This window comes from Pavona decussata, unplaced genomic scaffold, assembly GCF_977016875.1.
Source record: "Pavona decussata unplaced genomic scaffold, jaPavDecu1.1 SCAFFOLD_29, whole genome shotgun sequence".
Taxonomy (NCBI): Eukaryota; Metazoa; Cnidaria; class Anthozoa; order Scleractinia; family Agariciidae; genus Pavona; species Pavona decussata.
The window spans coordinates 102,501-116,278 of record NW_028145452.1 but is presented as its reverse complement, the minus strand read 5'-3'; the positions used below and the strand labels follow the sequence as shown (position 1 = coordinate 116,278).

The 13,778-nt window shown below is 37.7% G+C and overlaps 1 protein-coding gene across 1 annotated transcript in view; it reads left to right on the top strand.

Moving 5' to 3' along the window:
* Positions 1 to 770: 770 nt before the first annotated feature.
* LOC146484762 (alpha-1,6-mannosylglycoprotein 6-beta-N-acetylglucosaminyltransferase A-like) overlaps positions 771 to 13,778 on the top strand; it is a 27,961-nt gene continuing 14,953 nt past the window's right edge. Inside the window, exons 1-9 of the mRNA XM_085104209.1 lie at positions 771 to 919; positions 3,796 to 3,864; positions 4,436 to 4,507; positions 4,858 to 4,925; positions 6,467 to 6,565; positions 8,755 to 8,814; positions 11,920 to 12,087; positions 12,612 to 12,775; positions 13,438 to 13,566. Of these exons, the coding sequence (XP_084960335.1) occupies positions 775 to 919; positions 3,796 to 3,864; positions 4,436 to 4,507; positions 4,858 to 4,925; positions 6,467 to 6,565; positions 8,755 to 8,814; positions 11,920 to 12,087; positions 12,612 to 12,775; positions 13,438 to 13,566 (974 nt within the window). The 5' untranslated portion in view covers positions 771 to 774. The remainder of the gene's footprint in view (positions 920 to 3,795; positions 3,865 to 4,435; positions 4,508 to 4,857; positions 4,926 to 6,466; positions 6,566 to 8,754; positions 8,815 to 11,919; positions 12,088 to 12,611; positions 12,776 to 13,437; positions 13,567 to 13,778) is intronic.

The window sequence follows — 13,778 nt, the reverse complement described above, 5'->3', positions numbered from 1 at the left end:
TGCTCCTACAAGCGTTTTTAAAAGAGGACTTCTTGAAAATGACTCAGTTTTTTAAATTTTGTAACCATAAAGCACTCTGTGGCCCAACGAATAAAACTATAAAGCGCTTTATGGATAAGCAGATATGCTGGAAGCGTTTTACTGACAAAATCGTTTTTCTTCAAAACTAATTGACCTATTGCTCGTGATTATTGGGTTTACTACCAGTTACAAACACAAAACAAAATACTGAGTTGTAGAAAGGGAAAATTCCAGCCACGCCACAAAATGTGAGGTTGGTTTGTTGTTCATACAAAACAAACTTCCACAAAAAAATTTAGATTTTCAAAACATTAAAAAGGCCATTTTGGGGCATTCTGGAAGAAATTTTTTTGTCATTAAAACCCTAAAAGGTATTTTCTATAATAATTCCTTAATCTCCTTCTGCAAGAATTTTTTTTTCTTCCGTCTCGGCTTGCAAGAATTTTTTTTTCAGGCATTTTGGCTTGCACGAATTTTTTTTTTGTATTTTCCCCACCCCCCCCATCACTTTTCTAATGGTCCGTCCCTTATCCACGATTAGAAGAGGCTTTCACCTCGCTCGCAAAAAATGGATTTAAAGGTTAATTTTCAAGCTAAAGGTATAGAAAAGTCGAAGGAAAAACTAAGGGCCAAAAATCTTTTGGAAGAATCTTTATTGATTAGCAATTAAACTCGAGTCAAAGTGCAGCGCGTGAACGCGCGTGATTCATTCGGGAGTCCAGTCCCTCATCATCTCTCGGAATGAAATCAACAATGTCATGGCCGCTGAGAGGGCGTAATGGAAACTTCTTCCTCGTTATTGCAACCGTTGTCTGTATCCTGATCACAATAGTTAACTACAATGTGCTAAAAGAGCTACCCTCTGACTCAGCTTATTGGACTAAGTCCATTGTACAAAGTAAGTAGGCCGTTATACCGTTTTATTTTCAATTTGCGCGCTGCGCGCTTCATCCTACTAATTCTGTATATCGATCGCATAATTATAAGCATAAATTCGATATGACAAAGAAGAAAGAAGCTTGCATAAATAATACTAATAAAAAAGCGATTAAAAATCAGTCCAGCTGCTCGTGAACATCATCACTACGAAAACAAATTATTTTTTCCTTTGATAACATTATCAGTAAGCCGAACAAGTCTATGCAAATCTGTGAGGTCAATTTTCATGTTCTTGAATTGGTGTCCACGTGAATTGGGATATTTCAAGGTTGTTTCATGTCATGTCGATAGAGTTTTGTTCTGCCTTTTTTGACCAGCTTAAATCTTAAATTTTATTTTGTCAAAAGGTTAGGTTCGTGCGTTGACACGTAGGCGATATACAAAGGAATAAGCCTAAAGTTTAAATCATTATTATGCTTGATTTCAAGAGCACTATAGCTCCGTGAGCTAATGGCCCGCGTGCAATGAATTACAATGCGTGGCAACAAAAATATTACTGGAAGAATGTGAGGAATTTGCTATTCGACTGAGAAACAATAAGACCAAGGAATAGTCCACCCTATTTTTTTCCTATGTTCCTCTTATTTTTTTTCTTAAATGAAACCGACATGAATAGGCCTTATCACGGTTTTCGACGCCATTTTGACGGGTAGGCAAACAGGCTTGAAATAACAATGTTTGTATGGAAATCCGATGTCAATTAATTTTCATAAAACATCGCTTCTGGGAAATTCATGAATTGGAAACTTTTGGCAGTAGGAAAAGGATGTTAGGAACAAAATTGGAGGGATATAGCTGTGACAGAAAGCGTCCAGTCGTGTTTTGAACTTTCCATGCATTTCCCTGTATTTTTTCCCGCGAACTATTTTTAGTAGCAGCTCACGGCTGGTTCGCTATACAGACAAATGTATGGAAAGTTCAAAACACGACTGGACGCTTTCTGCCACAGCTACATCCCTCTAATTTTGTTCTTAAAATCCTTTTTCTAGTGCCAAAAGTTTCCAATTCATGAATTTTTGAGAAGCGATGTTTTATGAAAATTATTTGACATCGGATTTCCATACAAACACTGTTATTTCAAGCCTGTTTGCCTACCCGTCAAAATGGCGTCGAAAACCGTGATAAGGCCTATTGCATTTATATTAATACTTCATGGTATATGTGTTAATTTAAAATTAAGGTAACAGGTGGAATAATAACATACAATAGCATTTGTAAATCCCAACTTGTCAACACTATCTATTGCAACATCCCATCTAAGGGAAATTTGTTATAATGGTCGTCTCAATTATATTACATCACTATAATTTTGCAAAAATTATAGAGAGATTTAGGGCTCAACCTTTCGGAGTCATCTTGACTCCATTATTAAGAGAATATAAGTTTATGAACGGGCACTTTTAACTTATTTTCTCTTGATAATGGAGTCAAGATGACTTCAAAACATCAAGCCCTAAATCTCTGTGTAATTTTTGCATCTGTTTGCTTCAGCAAATCCCTTATTTTGATAAATTAATTTTAGAAGTTAATTTGTGCATGGAATTATGCAGGCTTAGTTGTATCCCCCCTCAACCCCCTTCTCCAGGCATTTTGACAGAACAGCTATGTTCAAGGTTGTTGAAGAAATTCAAAACTGCATGTACATGTAAAAGGGATGTGAAAACAAACTTGGTCTATATATGCCATGCAGAAATAATTTCTGAATGATTGATGAAGCATGTTCAGCTTGGAGCTCTTGAACAGTCATGTTAATGAGAGCCAAGCAGAGCTGTCATTAAGGGCCGTAACCCGTAACACCTGTTACGGCTGAATACCCTTGAAAGAACCTTGATGTTACAGCTGATCTTGATGGTTCAAGGGTTATTTTACTCAGAAATTAACAACACTGTTACGGGTGAGAAGCTTAGTGCAACATGTGGCCGAAAACTTAATGACAGCCCTGCCAAGGGAGGGCCTCCTCAAAATATAGGACATGTGTCCTTACCTGGAAGAGCAGATGTCAGAAAAGATATCTGCTTTAGAAGGGCAACTCAGGGTCCACACCTTTTCTGTTTTGTTTTCACCAATTGAATGAAAACTACAGATGTTTCGACAACGGTTGTCCAAGAAAGGACAAAAGCATACGTGACAATGCCAAAAGGTACTCTGGGACATACCCAGTAAATTTCAATAAAAGCTCAGAATCCATAATGCCTCGCCCGTACAGTAAAGGCTTGAGATGGTGGGCAATATTAGGGCCCATTAGGATCCCCTGCTGAGATTGTAGAGGGACATTTGTCATGAACCTTCTCCCCACCCCCCAGAAAAAAAGCTCAGATATAAATTTCAGTTTCTGGTTAAACATAAGAATAAACAATAAATAATTGTTAGTAAAAAATTAATATTTTACCATCCAACATTTTTCATGTGTGTCTGTGTAGATTGAACTTTTTCAAAACATTTAATTATTTTCATGTTTACAAATTAAAGTTATATTCACTTACAAATCTGTCTGTCAGGAACATAACCTTCCCTAGTGAAATTTTAGTGCCGTATTTGTTGCTCTTCTGATTATTTTGTATGCTAACTGTATTTTTTATTTGAGACAGTCCTGCATTGCCACACTATCTAGAGGAAATTCAAAGCAAAATTAAATGAATCAGTGATGTGTGCCTCAAAAGCTTTAAATATAATTATTTTTATCAGTTTATCACTTTGATTTTTTGGTATTTCTGTATTAACCCCTGAGCTTACAAGTGCATGACTTTAGCCTCAATTAATTGTCACTTTCTCATTTATCAGGTATTTTAGTTTATAATATTGATAATAATTATTGCCTTTTTTTCTTATTTTAAGGTGAAAATTGGCATAACAGAGATATTGAGCAGAGATTAATAAAGCTAGAGAAACATGTCTTTGGTAAAGGTAAGATAAATTAGTTTGACATGCATTTAATAATATTATTTTAATGCTCTTCAAAACTTTGATCATTCTCCATACTGCAGTTGATTGAACACTAATGTCAGTGGCAACACATGAAGCGAATATAAACAATAAGTATTTTCCATGGATACTGAGATACCTGCAAAGTCAGCTTAGTGGGCGTGAGCTGATGTTCAACAATGTTGAACACAGTGGCCAAATGAATGAAATATTGTTGTTCACACCTGAGAACAAAAGAAGTGTTCGTCAGGACGATGTTGAAGACAATGTTTGATTGAAATGAAACTTCATCAACACCATCCAACATCATGCAACATTGTGGCCAAGGAAATGCAACTTGTTGGATTCATCAATGTTGGATGATGACGTGCATCAACATGTTGCATCTGTTTGGCCAGGCCTTTAAATATATAATAGCATGACAATTTTGACCTCCAGATGATAAGTTTTAAAAGTACCCTAAACCCCAGGTGCAAAACCTTCTGCTTATAAATAAAAAAAATGTATCGGCTATGATAAAGTATGTTGATCAATTTCTTTGTTTAAATTGCAGTTAATAAAACCCATCATGGACATAGAGATCCAGCTGAAAGATTAGAAAAATTAGAACAATTTCTTAATATAGGTACGTGTACAATTGTTCATGTAGAAATGACGAACTATTTATGAGTAGTAGTATTGAGAGTGGTAATGTCACCAACAAACCTGCAGCCCTTAGATTCCAAATTGAATTGGAATTTGGAAGAGTTGTTTTTTTGGGGAGTGGGGAGAACTGGAGTACCCGGAGAAAAACCTCTCAGAGCAAGTACAAGAACCAACAACAAACTCAACCCACATATGGTATGACGCCCAGTCCAGTAATCGAACCTGGGCCACACTGGTGAGAAGCAAGTGCTCTCATCCGCTGTGCCATCCTTGCTCCATAATTGGTTATATTGCACATTGTATAAACACTGTCACTGATTTTGCTTTTAGGAAAGCCGGAAGAAAACTGTGAGATTCCAAATGACTGGCTCTTTCCATTTTGTAAAGAAAAAGTTTCAGTAAGTCAACAAATAATTATGCAATCTGGTGATTTAGGGTAATTGTATCTTATAGTTCTGTAACATATTTTTGTCTGTAATTCATGACTGTACATTACAGATAATATAGGTACTGTATACAGCATTTAGAGTTTACTGTGCCTTTCAATAACATGCGGACTCTGAAGTTCAAGATCCCATCAACGGTTTAGCTTTCACTGCTGTCAATCACTGCAGCAGACCTCTCAGGAAAGAAAAACGTTTGGCTCAACAGAGTCAAAAGGTCATGTTCATGCGCAGATTTTGATCCACTTCAGCCCGTTGTAGCTGTAATTCTGATTGACAGCAGTAAAACATGCAAATTATCAATTGGGGTTAAAGTTCAGAGTCCGTGTTATTGAAAGGCACAGTAAGAAAATTTGAAATTCAAATAATTAGACATGGACAGACATCTTTGGTTTTGGTTTTTACTTAACTCAATTGAAAAAAAAAAAACTGCTCTTATATAAGAACAGTAAACATAAATGAGCCTAGGTCCTTTACAAATCCAAAATGGAATTAACAAGCAGAGAACCAAACTAATGAACATCACATGGGGCAATTGAGTACTGTCACTATAAACAGTTTATAGTGTACTTTGCCCTGTGTGAATGTTCATTTGTTCTCTGCTTGTTAATTCCACTTTGGATTTGTAAAGGAACTAGGCTCATTTATGTTTACTGTTCTTATATAAGAGCAGTTTTTTTTTTCAATCGAGTTTAGTAAAAACCAAAACCAATTAATACATGTGCATATGTATAATATACATATGTATAATATATGTAGTTTTTTTACATACATATGAACCAATTAGGATTTGAAGCAAATACATGAATCGGCATCACTAGAGGCACAGGAAATGCATGCAAGCAAAACACAATTGGTTTTGGTTTCGCTCATTGGTTGACAAAGTTTTGCTTACCAGCCAAACATAAGCAAACACGAACTGAATTCATTTCGACACTCAATTTTAAACGGGTCTATAATTGTACTTTTGTTTCAAATTAAAGAGTAAATAAATGATATAATCACATACATGATACTTGTAAAAAATGTAACATATCTGTTTCAAACGATGACCATTACCATTGATGTTATAACTTGTGCCTGCCTTGATGATCTTGCTATGATGAGCTGTTTTAAGTATATTTGTAATAGTAATAATTATTTTTATACTACTGGCCCCAGTTGTTCAAAGAGCGGATAACTTTATCCACTGGATAAGTCACTATCCAGCGGTGCAGATGTGCTCCAACTAATGCTTTTGGCAAGTTTTTCACACAATCCCATACTTAAATTTGACGTATCATGCTTCTCTTCTATTTCACAAATTATGGGGCTATCGGGAAAATCTTGCACACATTTCATCGGCCGGATAGTGACCTATCCAGTAGATTAAATTACCCGCTCTTTGAACAACTGGGGCCTGGTGAGTACAGTATAATGAATGTTTCAACCAGAATATATTTCAAAAATCAGAGCTACTAGTAGTTATAATTTTAAAATGTATTTTTAATCTTCAGTGGATGCAGCAGTTGTGGCAAACAAATTCAGATTGCTATGTTGGAAGACACAACCTGAAACCAGAGAGTCTATGTTCAATTCTTATCTATCTCAGTGAGGTAAAATTTTCCTTATGCGTATGTTAACATATACAATAATTTATACGTATATCTGTCATATGGTAATGAAAGTTAGCTCCATCCAGTTTTCTGAATACTTTTTTCTAAGTTAAACTATGGAGAAGGTGATCCTTAGCATCTAAGAGAAAATGATTAATTGAGGAGAGAGGATTCACAGTGGTGGATCGAGAATGTTGGTTGAGGTGGGAATGTCAGTGTGAGGTACAATTTTCCACACACGTATGTTAACTTACACATTTACAATGTAAGGCTAGCTTTAGGTCCTGTCATATGGTAATGAAATTTACCTGCATCCAGTTTTCTGAATAATTTTTTCAAAGTTAAACTTTTGATTAGGTGATCCTCAGCATTAAAGAGAAAATGCATGATTATTTCAAGAGGGAGGCTTCACAGTGCTGGATCGAGAATTTTGGTTGAGGTCGGAATGTCGGTGTGAAAACATTTCAGTTAGACTGGATTTAAAAAGAAATCAGCCCTAAGGCGTGACCTAGCCCCCTCCAACTAGGCCCCTCTTCTAGATCAATCACTGCTTTATCCGGGAGGGGAGATTCTGAATACTTTAATTGAAAACATTTTTGGACGAAGTAACTCTCTCACTTAAAAAAAAAAAAAAGAAGATTTTGGGAATTATCATCATCATCATCATCATCATCATCATCATCATCATCATCATCATCCATATTCTTAAAGTGGAGAGTGGGGCTGCATGCTTTTTCCTCCAAGGCTCTTCTATCGTCTGTAGCTGGTGGTGCCTCCGCCGGTGTAAAGTGTACAAATTACTGTAACAAATATGGCTTATGATTTAGTGTTCGATAGTGCGTTCAGTCGCTAGGATAACATTAATTCAAGGCATCAGACTGAATGATAAAACTTACAGCTGTGTTAGGAGTTATTATTGATTTTTATTAGAATAACGACACATTTGAGTTTAACATTGATTGCTTTCATATCAAACTGTCTAAACGGGACTGTCTTTAATAAATTCAACAGTACTGTACATGTTGTTAAATGTAGCGATTCAGTGTTCACATCCGAAAATTCAAGGAAAAACCTCCGAAATGTCAGGTGCCGAGAAAGCGTCCGCAAACTTCTCAAACCTTTTTGTCGTTACGGTACAAAATACTTTTGCAAGAGGCTTGAACTTACACTGTGATTCTGGTGTTTTTTTAATTGAAGCTTTAAGGGTACATTTGAAATTAGTTAGATTTTTCCATGTTGCTGTTGTGTCCTTCGTTTCCAATGGTGCACGGAGCCCGCAAATTGTAAACTTAAGAATTTCAAAACTGTAAATGGTTTGAACCCTGGAGTGTTGTCATAGGTACATAAATTGTGATTATTCAGGTGACATTGGCTGACGTTTTGACAATCTGAGCGGAAGTTTACGGTGACAAGGACGACGTCGACTTATTTTACTAACAATAGACCAACAAATTTAGGTGTTAAAAATAGACCAACTTATTTATATAGACTCATTTTACTAACAATAGACCAACGGATTTTTTGACTTACAGAAGACGGATCGAAACGCACCAATCGTATTTTACAGTCTTAAAAGCCAATAACATCACAACCGACCAAAAACACCTCGACTTCGTGGACTTCGTTGACCAATCAGGTCAACAACCAAAGACATTTACACCCTGTTCTGACGTTCCACAATTTACTTGACTCTGATGATGACATCCACTCAGGTTGTCAAATCGGCGGTCAATTTCGCCTCAAACAGTACCTCTCAGGAAGTTATTGTCACCATCTGCGCATCTCGAGATACTCGGGTTTCCAATGGGCCGGTGGTGCCTATTAATACAGGGATATTTTTGCGCGGTTTAAAAGTATACGGAGAAAGCAGAACTTAGCAAGTGCTCATGGTATCCATAGAGAAAATTGGGGCTAACCATGCATTTTTCAGAGATAATTAATCTTCATACCTAATAATTAATCTTAATATCTCTGTATTAGTTGGCACCGTCCTTAAGTATTTTAATAAACTTGAATTATTCAGAGTGCATGCAAAAAAAAAAAAAAAAAAAACATACGCTTTCACTCTTATCTTATTTCACATCTGGAAGATGAAGGATGGGGGTTTGATTTTACGTGGAAAACATAGCGCGTGTTATGCCTTGGCTTGTATTAAACAAGTGTTGTTTTTTTTGTACAATCCTCTGTAGGTTGAAAGATTTTGTCCAGTATTACCATGGCGACGCAAAAATGCAACGAGAGAACAACAGGTTTGAATACCCTTAATTTATGTGTACAGATGGCGATTTGGATAAAAATATTTGGTGGACAAAGATCTAGCTGCTCGAAAACAAAGTATAAGGCTGTTAGTTTTTAGAACTGCGGTGCTGCGTCGGTTGGGAGTAGAAACCAATGTTTGGTTTATCAACAGAGTTGGTAACTCAAGGTAAATTGGCCACCGTAAAGAGATTCGAATCTCTTTAAAAACCATCAATCAAACATTCGTGAAAACAAAGTGGTTTGTTTTGTCAGTTGAACACATCGCAGCGTGTGTACAGCTCTAGAATGTTTGAGTGTGATTGCGAGCACTTGCACTCGTTTCTTGGCCTCTTTTCTTCCGTCTTGTGTGAAACTCTCGCGCGCTTGTCCGGTCAAGCATTCCTTAAAAGAGTATTCATTTTTTTATGCTTCTGCGCGTTTGTAGACTGCAAACCAGTTTTCATGTAAAATCCACAAAGACATGCAAGTCGCCAATAGCGCGAACTCGCAATGCGTGGGATGCTGAAGGCGTGATTTTACGTCCGTGAGGTGAAGCGTGGTTTCACGTGCGTGGGTCACTCCCCAGCCTTACTTTTCATTTCCTCGCTCTGCCCAGAAGACCGAAGGCCACGTGCGTTCGTTTCTCGCGACGGATTAACGGAAAAATTCAAATGTGGATCTTTCCGGATACATGTAGTGCTTTTAAAGTTAAACGGTCGTTTTACTTTTGCAGTCTTGTATGTTTGCTGTGCTCTGCCTTTATTTGTGGTTGAATTGAAATTGCTTTGAAGTTGCCGTTGCCTGTGTCTTGTAAATCCTCATTAACTGAAATGAATGCAAAAATAAATAAACAAATAAATAAATAAGTGTATTATGCGTAGAGCATTAACTGTGGAAACTCTCCATATCGAATTGGAATGTAGAAGTGTTGGTTTTTGAGGAGAGAGGAAAACCGGAGTAGCCGCCGGAAAAAAAACATCTCGGAACAACGACGAGAACCGTCAAATTTAAACAAACAAACAGACAAAGAAAACGAAATTTATAAAACGAAAACCAGCGTAAATACTCAAAACAAAGCATCACAGTTTTAAGCAGAAATTATGGGCCAGTTATTTAATCAGAGTCTAACTTAGGCCGCGGCTTAAGACAATCAGTGGGCCTTCAAATCTGTTTATAAGTGGTTTATTTTAGGGAGATAAATAGTTTTCTAGTCTGGGATGCAAGCATTCTTGTTACCGTCAACAGCAGACAATGTTTAGATGTGACTGATGGCAAAATTGAAAATGCCTTAGAACGTGGTCTTGTTAAACACCGTCAAAGGGACCGTTCATTTTTTATGAGCATGGGGGGGCTGGTGGGATTTAGGGGGGGGCCACGAGAAAAAAAATGGCACTTAAGGGGGGGGCTACCAAAAAAAAATTGAGTGAAAGAGGGGGGGGGGGGGGGTCACCAGCAATAATTGGCTAGTAGGGGAAATTGAAAATGGCTCAACACAGAAACAGATGAAGAAATTGAATATTATTTCAATTTATTTAATACGATTTTCCTAGTAACCACTTTTAATTTGTTTTACATACTGAGGTCGAAATCTGCATTTCATATTAACAACAACCGAGGAAATGAAGCATATCTGTTGGAAAAGCAATAATGAATATAAACTGAAGTAGACACCTATGTTTGTACAAGTTCAAATTAATATAAAAACGTAACAGTCTCACTATTGAATCATCCGTGGGGGAGTAGTTTTTTATTAAGTGGTTGTACTCAGAACTATATCAATAGATTGTTTAATGTTCTGTTTAATAGTACTCACTTTTATAAAGACTGTTGATTAGTAAATTATTTGAACCCAGGAGTATCAGTAGACTCAGTAGTATGCCTAGTGTGAACATCCAGATTAGTTTTTAGTAATAGAACTGTTGTTGGTGACTTCAGTTGACGGTAAATCTGAGCCGCAGCTATAGGCCATCTTCAGAAAAGCTTGTAACTGTCATTTTTAATAGCAGTACTTTAACATCCAGGCGTGTTCGAACGAACCCCCTTTGAAGATCAATATAATGGCGGAAGAAAAAGCACAATGAGGTGGTTGAACAACTACATGGCGTGTACCATGCGAGAGAGTAGAATGTCCGCCCTGGTTCTAATGCATATCAAATATGATATGCCTGTCAATCTTGACGAGATAGTCAATTTGTTTGAAGGCCTACACCCGAGAATGATGCAGTTTACCAGCTTGGTGTATGACTATCAGCAGATCGCTATAGCTATCAGAACTTGACAGGGCGCGGAATGTACATTGAACTTTCTTGTTTAAGTTGAGACAATTATGCCGCAGAAATGATGTATATAGCTTAAAAAGCTGCTGTAAAACAAATTTGTGATTTGCCTAAAATGGGTCTCAAAATGCAGGAAATGAGGTTTCTGGGAACCTAGATTTTCAAAAATTTCCGGGCGAGCATGCCCCCGGACCCCCCTAGTAAGAGCGCCTCCGGCGCTTAACAAACACCCCTATCTAACCCTTATCTACACGCCTGATATCTGTGTGTCCGCTGTTTTTTTCTGTTTAATATGACTCGTAATCGTTGATTGGTATGCTTCGATCCGTATTTTGTTAGTCAGATCTGTACGTGTATTAATTGTTTCTACTCGAAGGGGAGTAATTCCACGTTAAACATTCGCTTGATTAATTTTTATAGTTCCTCTAAGAATCTAAATGGAAATTTAGGGTTTGCCGTTGCCGTAAACGTGTTGTTATCTATAAAACGTTTTTTTTAAACAAGAGAAATCTTTACCTAAGCAGAGAACGGTAACTTTTTAATAGTACTGTGAAGAAATCACAGTAACAATTACGTTTATCTTTGATATAAACAGTACATAAGCGTTTTGCTAAAGTTAGGAGTATGATTTGTTTCTGATTGGGCGGGAGGGGGGGGGGGGGTCATCAGAAAAAATAGTTTCTGCTTGGGGGGGGGCATGTGGAAAAAATTGCATGCTAGGGGGGGGGGGGGGTCATACAGTTTCGTAGAGGCAATTAACCAAATCCCCCCCCCCATGCTCATAAAAAATGAACGGTCCCTAAACTGTCTTTTAATAACTGACCCTATGTTTTTCTTCAGCCTGCAAAAATGAGATTTGAATTGAAGGACACATTCATTAACACTCTAAACAAGCTGAATCTGAAATGGATGCGAGATCGCATCACCAGAATGTGGCCGGACTGGGTCGCTGCAGGAAAGGAGTTTGCAGCAGAAGGGTCTCTCCGCAGAAAGCATCATGTCAAAAAGGTAGCTGAACAGTTGTAGTACACCTGAATAGAGATCCAAAGTAGCGGTCTCCCATTAAATTCAAGTCTTACTAGGGCTAACGCTCAGTGGGAAATTTATGGGTTCACTTTGCACTACAACATATACTTCAGAGTTAGAGCGGTTTTCAATTGTCGAATGAGTGTCGAAAGTAATTTCGCGGTTGCTTTGGTTTTGCAGTTCTACGCTCTGTGATTGGTTACAAAACTCGCGCCACTTTCTCAACCAATGGGAATCCAAACCAAAACCAATCGTGTTTTGGCCGCACGCGTTTTCCCGCGCTTGGCACATGTTACATGTATTTGCTTCGAGTTCTGATTGGCTCATTGTATTGTTTACATCTGTTGCGATTGGCCAGAGCAATTACTTTGGTTTTAGTTTTGCGACATTCAATTGGAAACCTCTCTATAATTCTCGGATCCATCATTTGTATCCTTAGTGCTAGCGGCACAACATTCATTGTATGTTTGTGTATACTGACCGATGATTTTCAATTTTTTCACCAGATTTTTATTTTCTTTGGCACGTATGCTTATCAACCTAGCTGGCTTGATTTCGCCTTCAGGGGTGCTCCCCTGGGGGAGATGGTGCAGTGGAGTGACTTACTGGCTTCTTTATACATGTTGGGTCATGATTTAACACTTGCGGTTAACGCCACCACCTACAAGCGGTAAGTCTTCCGTGCTCCGTCTGCGTAACATTGTGAGTTGTTAAGCTTAGCTCAGGTCAAACGGGTTCGTTAGTTTTTGCTTTTTAAGTTTCCAACTCGGGATGCTCTGCCTTGTTTTCACTGCTTTTCTTGCAGTCTCATTTGCTCTTGACATTTCAAAAACGGTTACAAAATTGAAACGAATTTCAAGCTGACTGTTAGTCTGAAATGTCAGCCGTCTCCTCCCCCTAACCCACAGGGGGCGCGGGATTAGGGGGAGAAGACGGCTGACATTTCAGACTAGCTGACTGTATGCCAGTTATTTTCAATGCAAATTGGTGCGAATCTTTAAGTAGATTGGACAACAGCAAACAACAACAATAACAACAACAACAACAACAACAACAATTTATTTTGACCAATATTTTGACAAATTATCGCCTCAGAACAAAACGTTAAGGGAAAAGTCTTAGAAATCGCACATGTAAACAGATTTTGGTAAATCGTTAAAAGCAAGTTGATTTACCTGGAACCCCCAAATACAACCGTCTCTCGTTACTCTTGACTTAACATTTGTTCTTTGCAAGATAGAAGTTTTAGTTTGAACCGACCAAATTTTTGCACAAAAGAATCATCGACAATTATCTACTTGCACAGAATCGTGAACTGTTCTTGTATTCCAGACATCTTTCTCTACCCAAAGTTCGTGGATGTGCCAACGATTTCAGTCCAGAGTTTGACTTGTTCTTCACCGATTACAACGGATTGACGTACATGTATCTGGATGTTACACCAAATGTGTCGCCTTACCTGTGAGTACGCCAGTGATACTAATGCCCCATTTACACTAAGGCTTAAACACGTTTAAAAGCTGTTTAGTTAAACACAGTTTAAATTTTTTTCCTTTATAATGAAAGCTGCTTTCGGATTTTTGTCGACTACAGATTTAGAACAAATGAAAGCGTAAGTTAAAGTTTACTTGAATCCTATCTCAAAGCCAATGGTTCAGCTTTCTGTTGCCAAT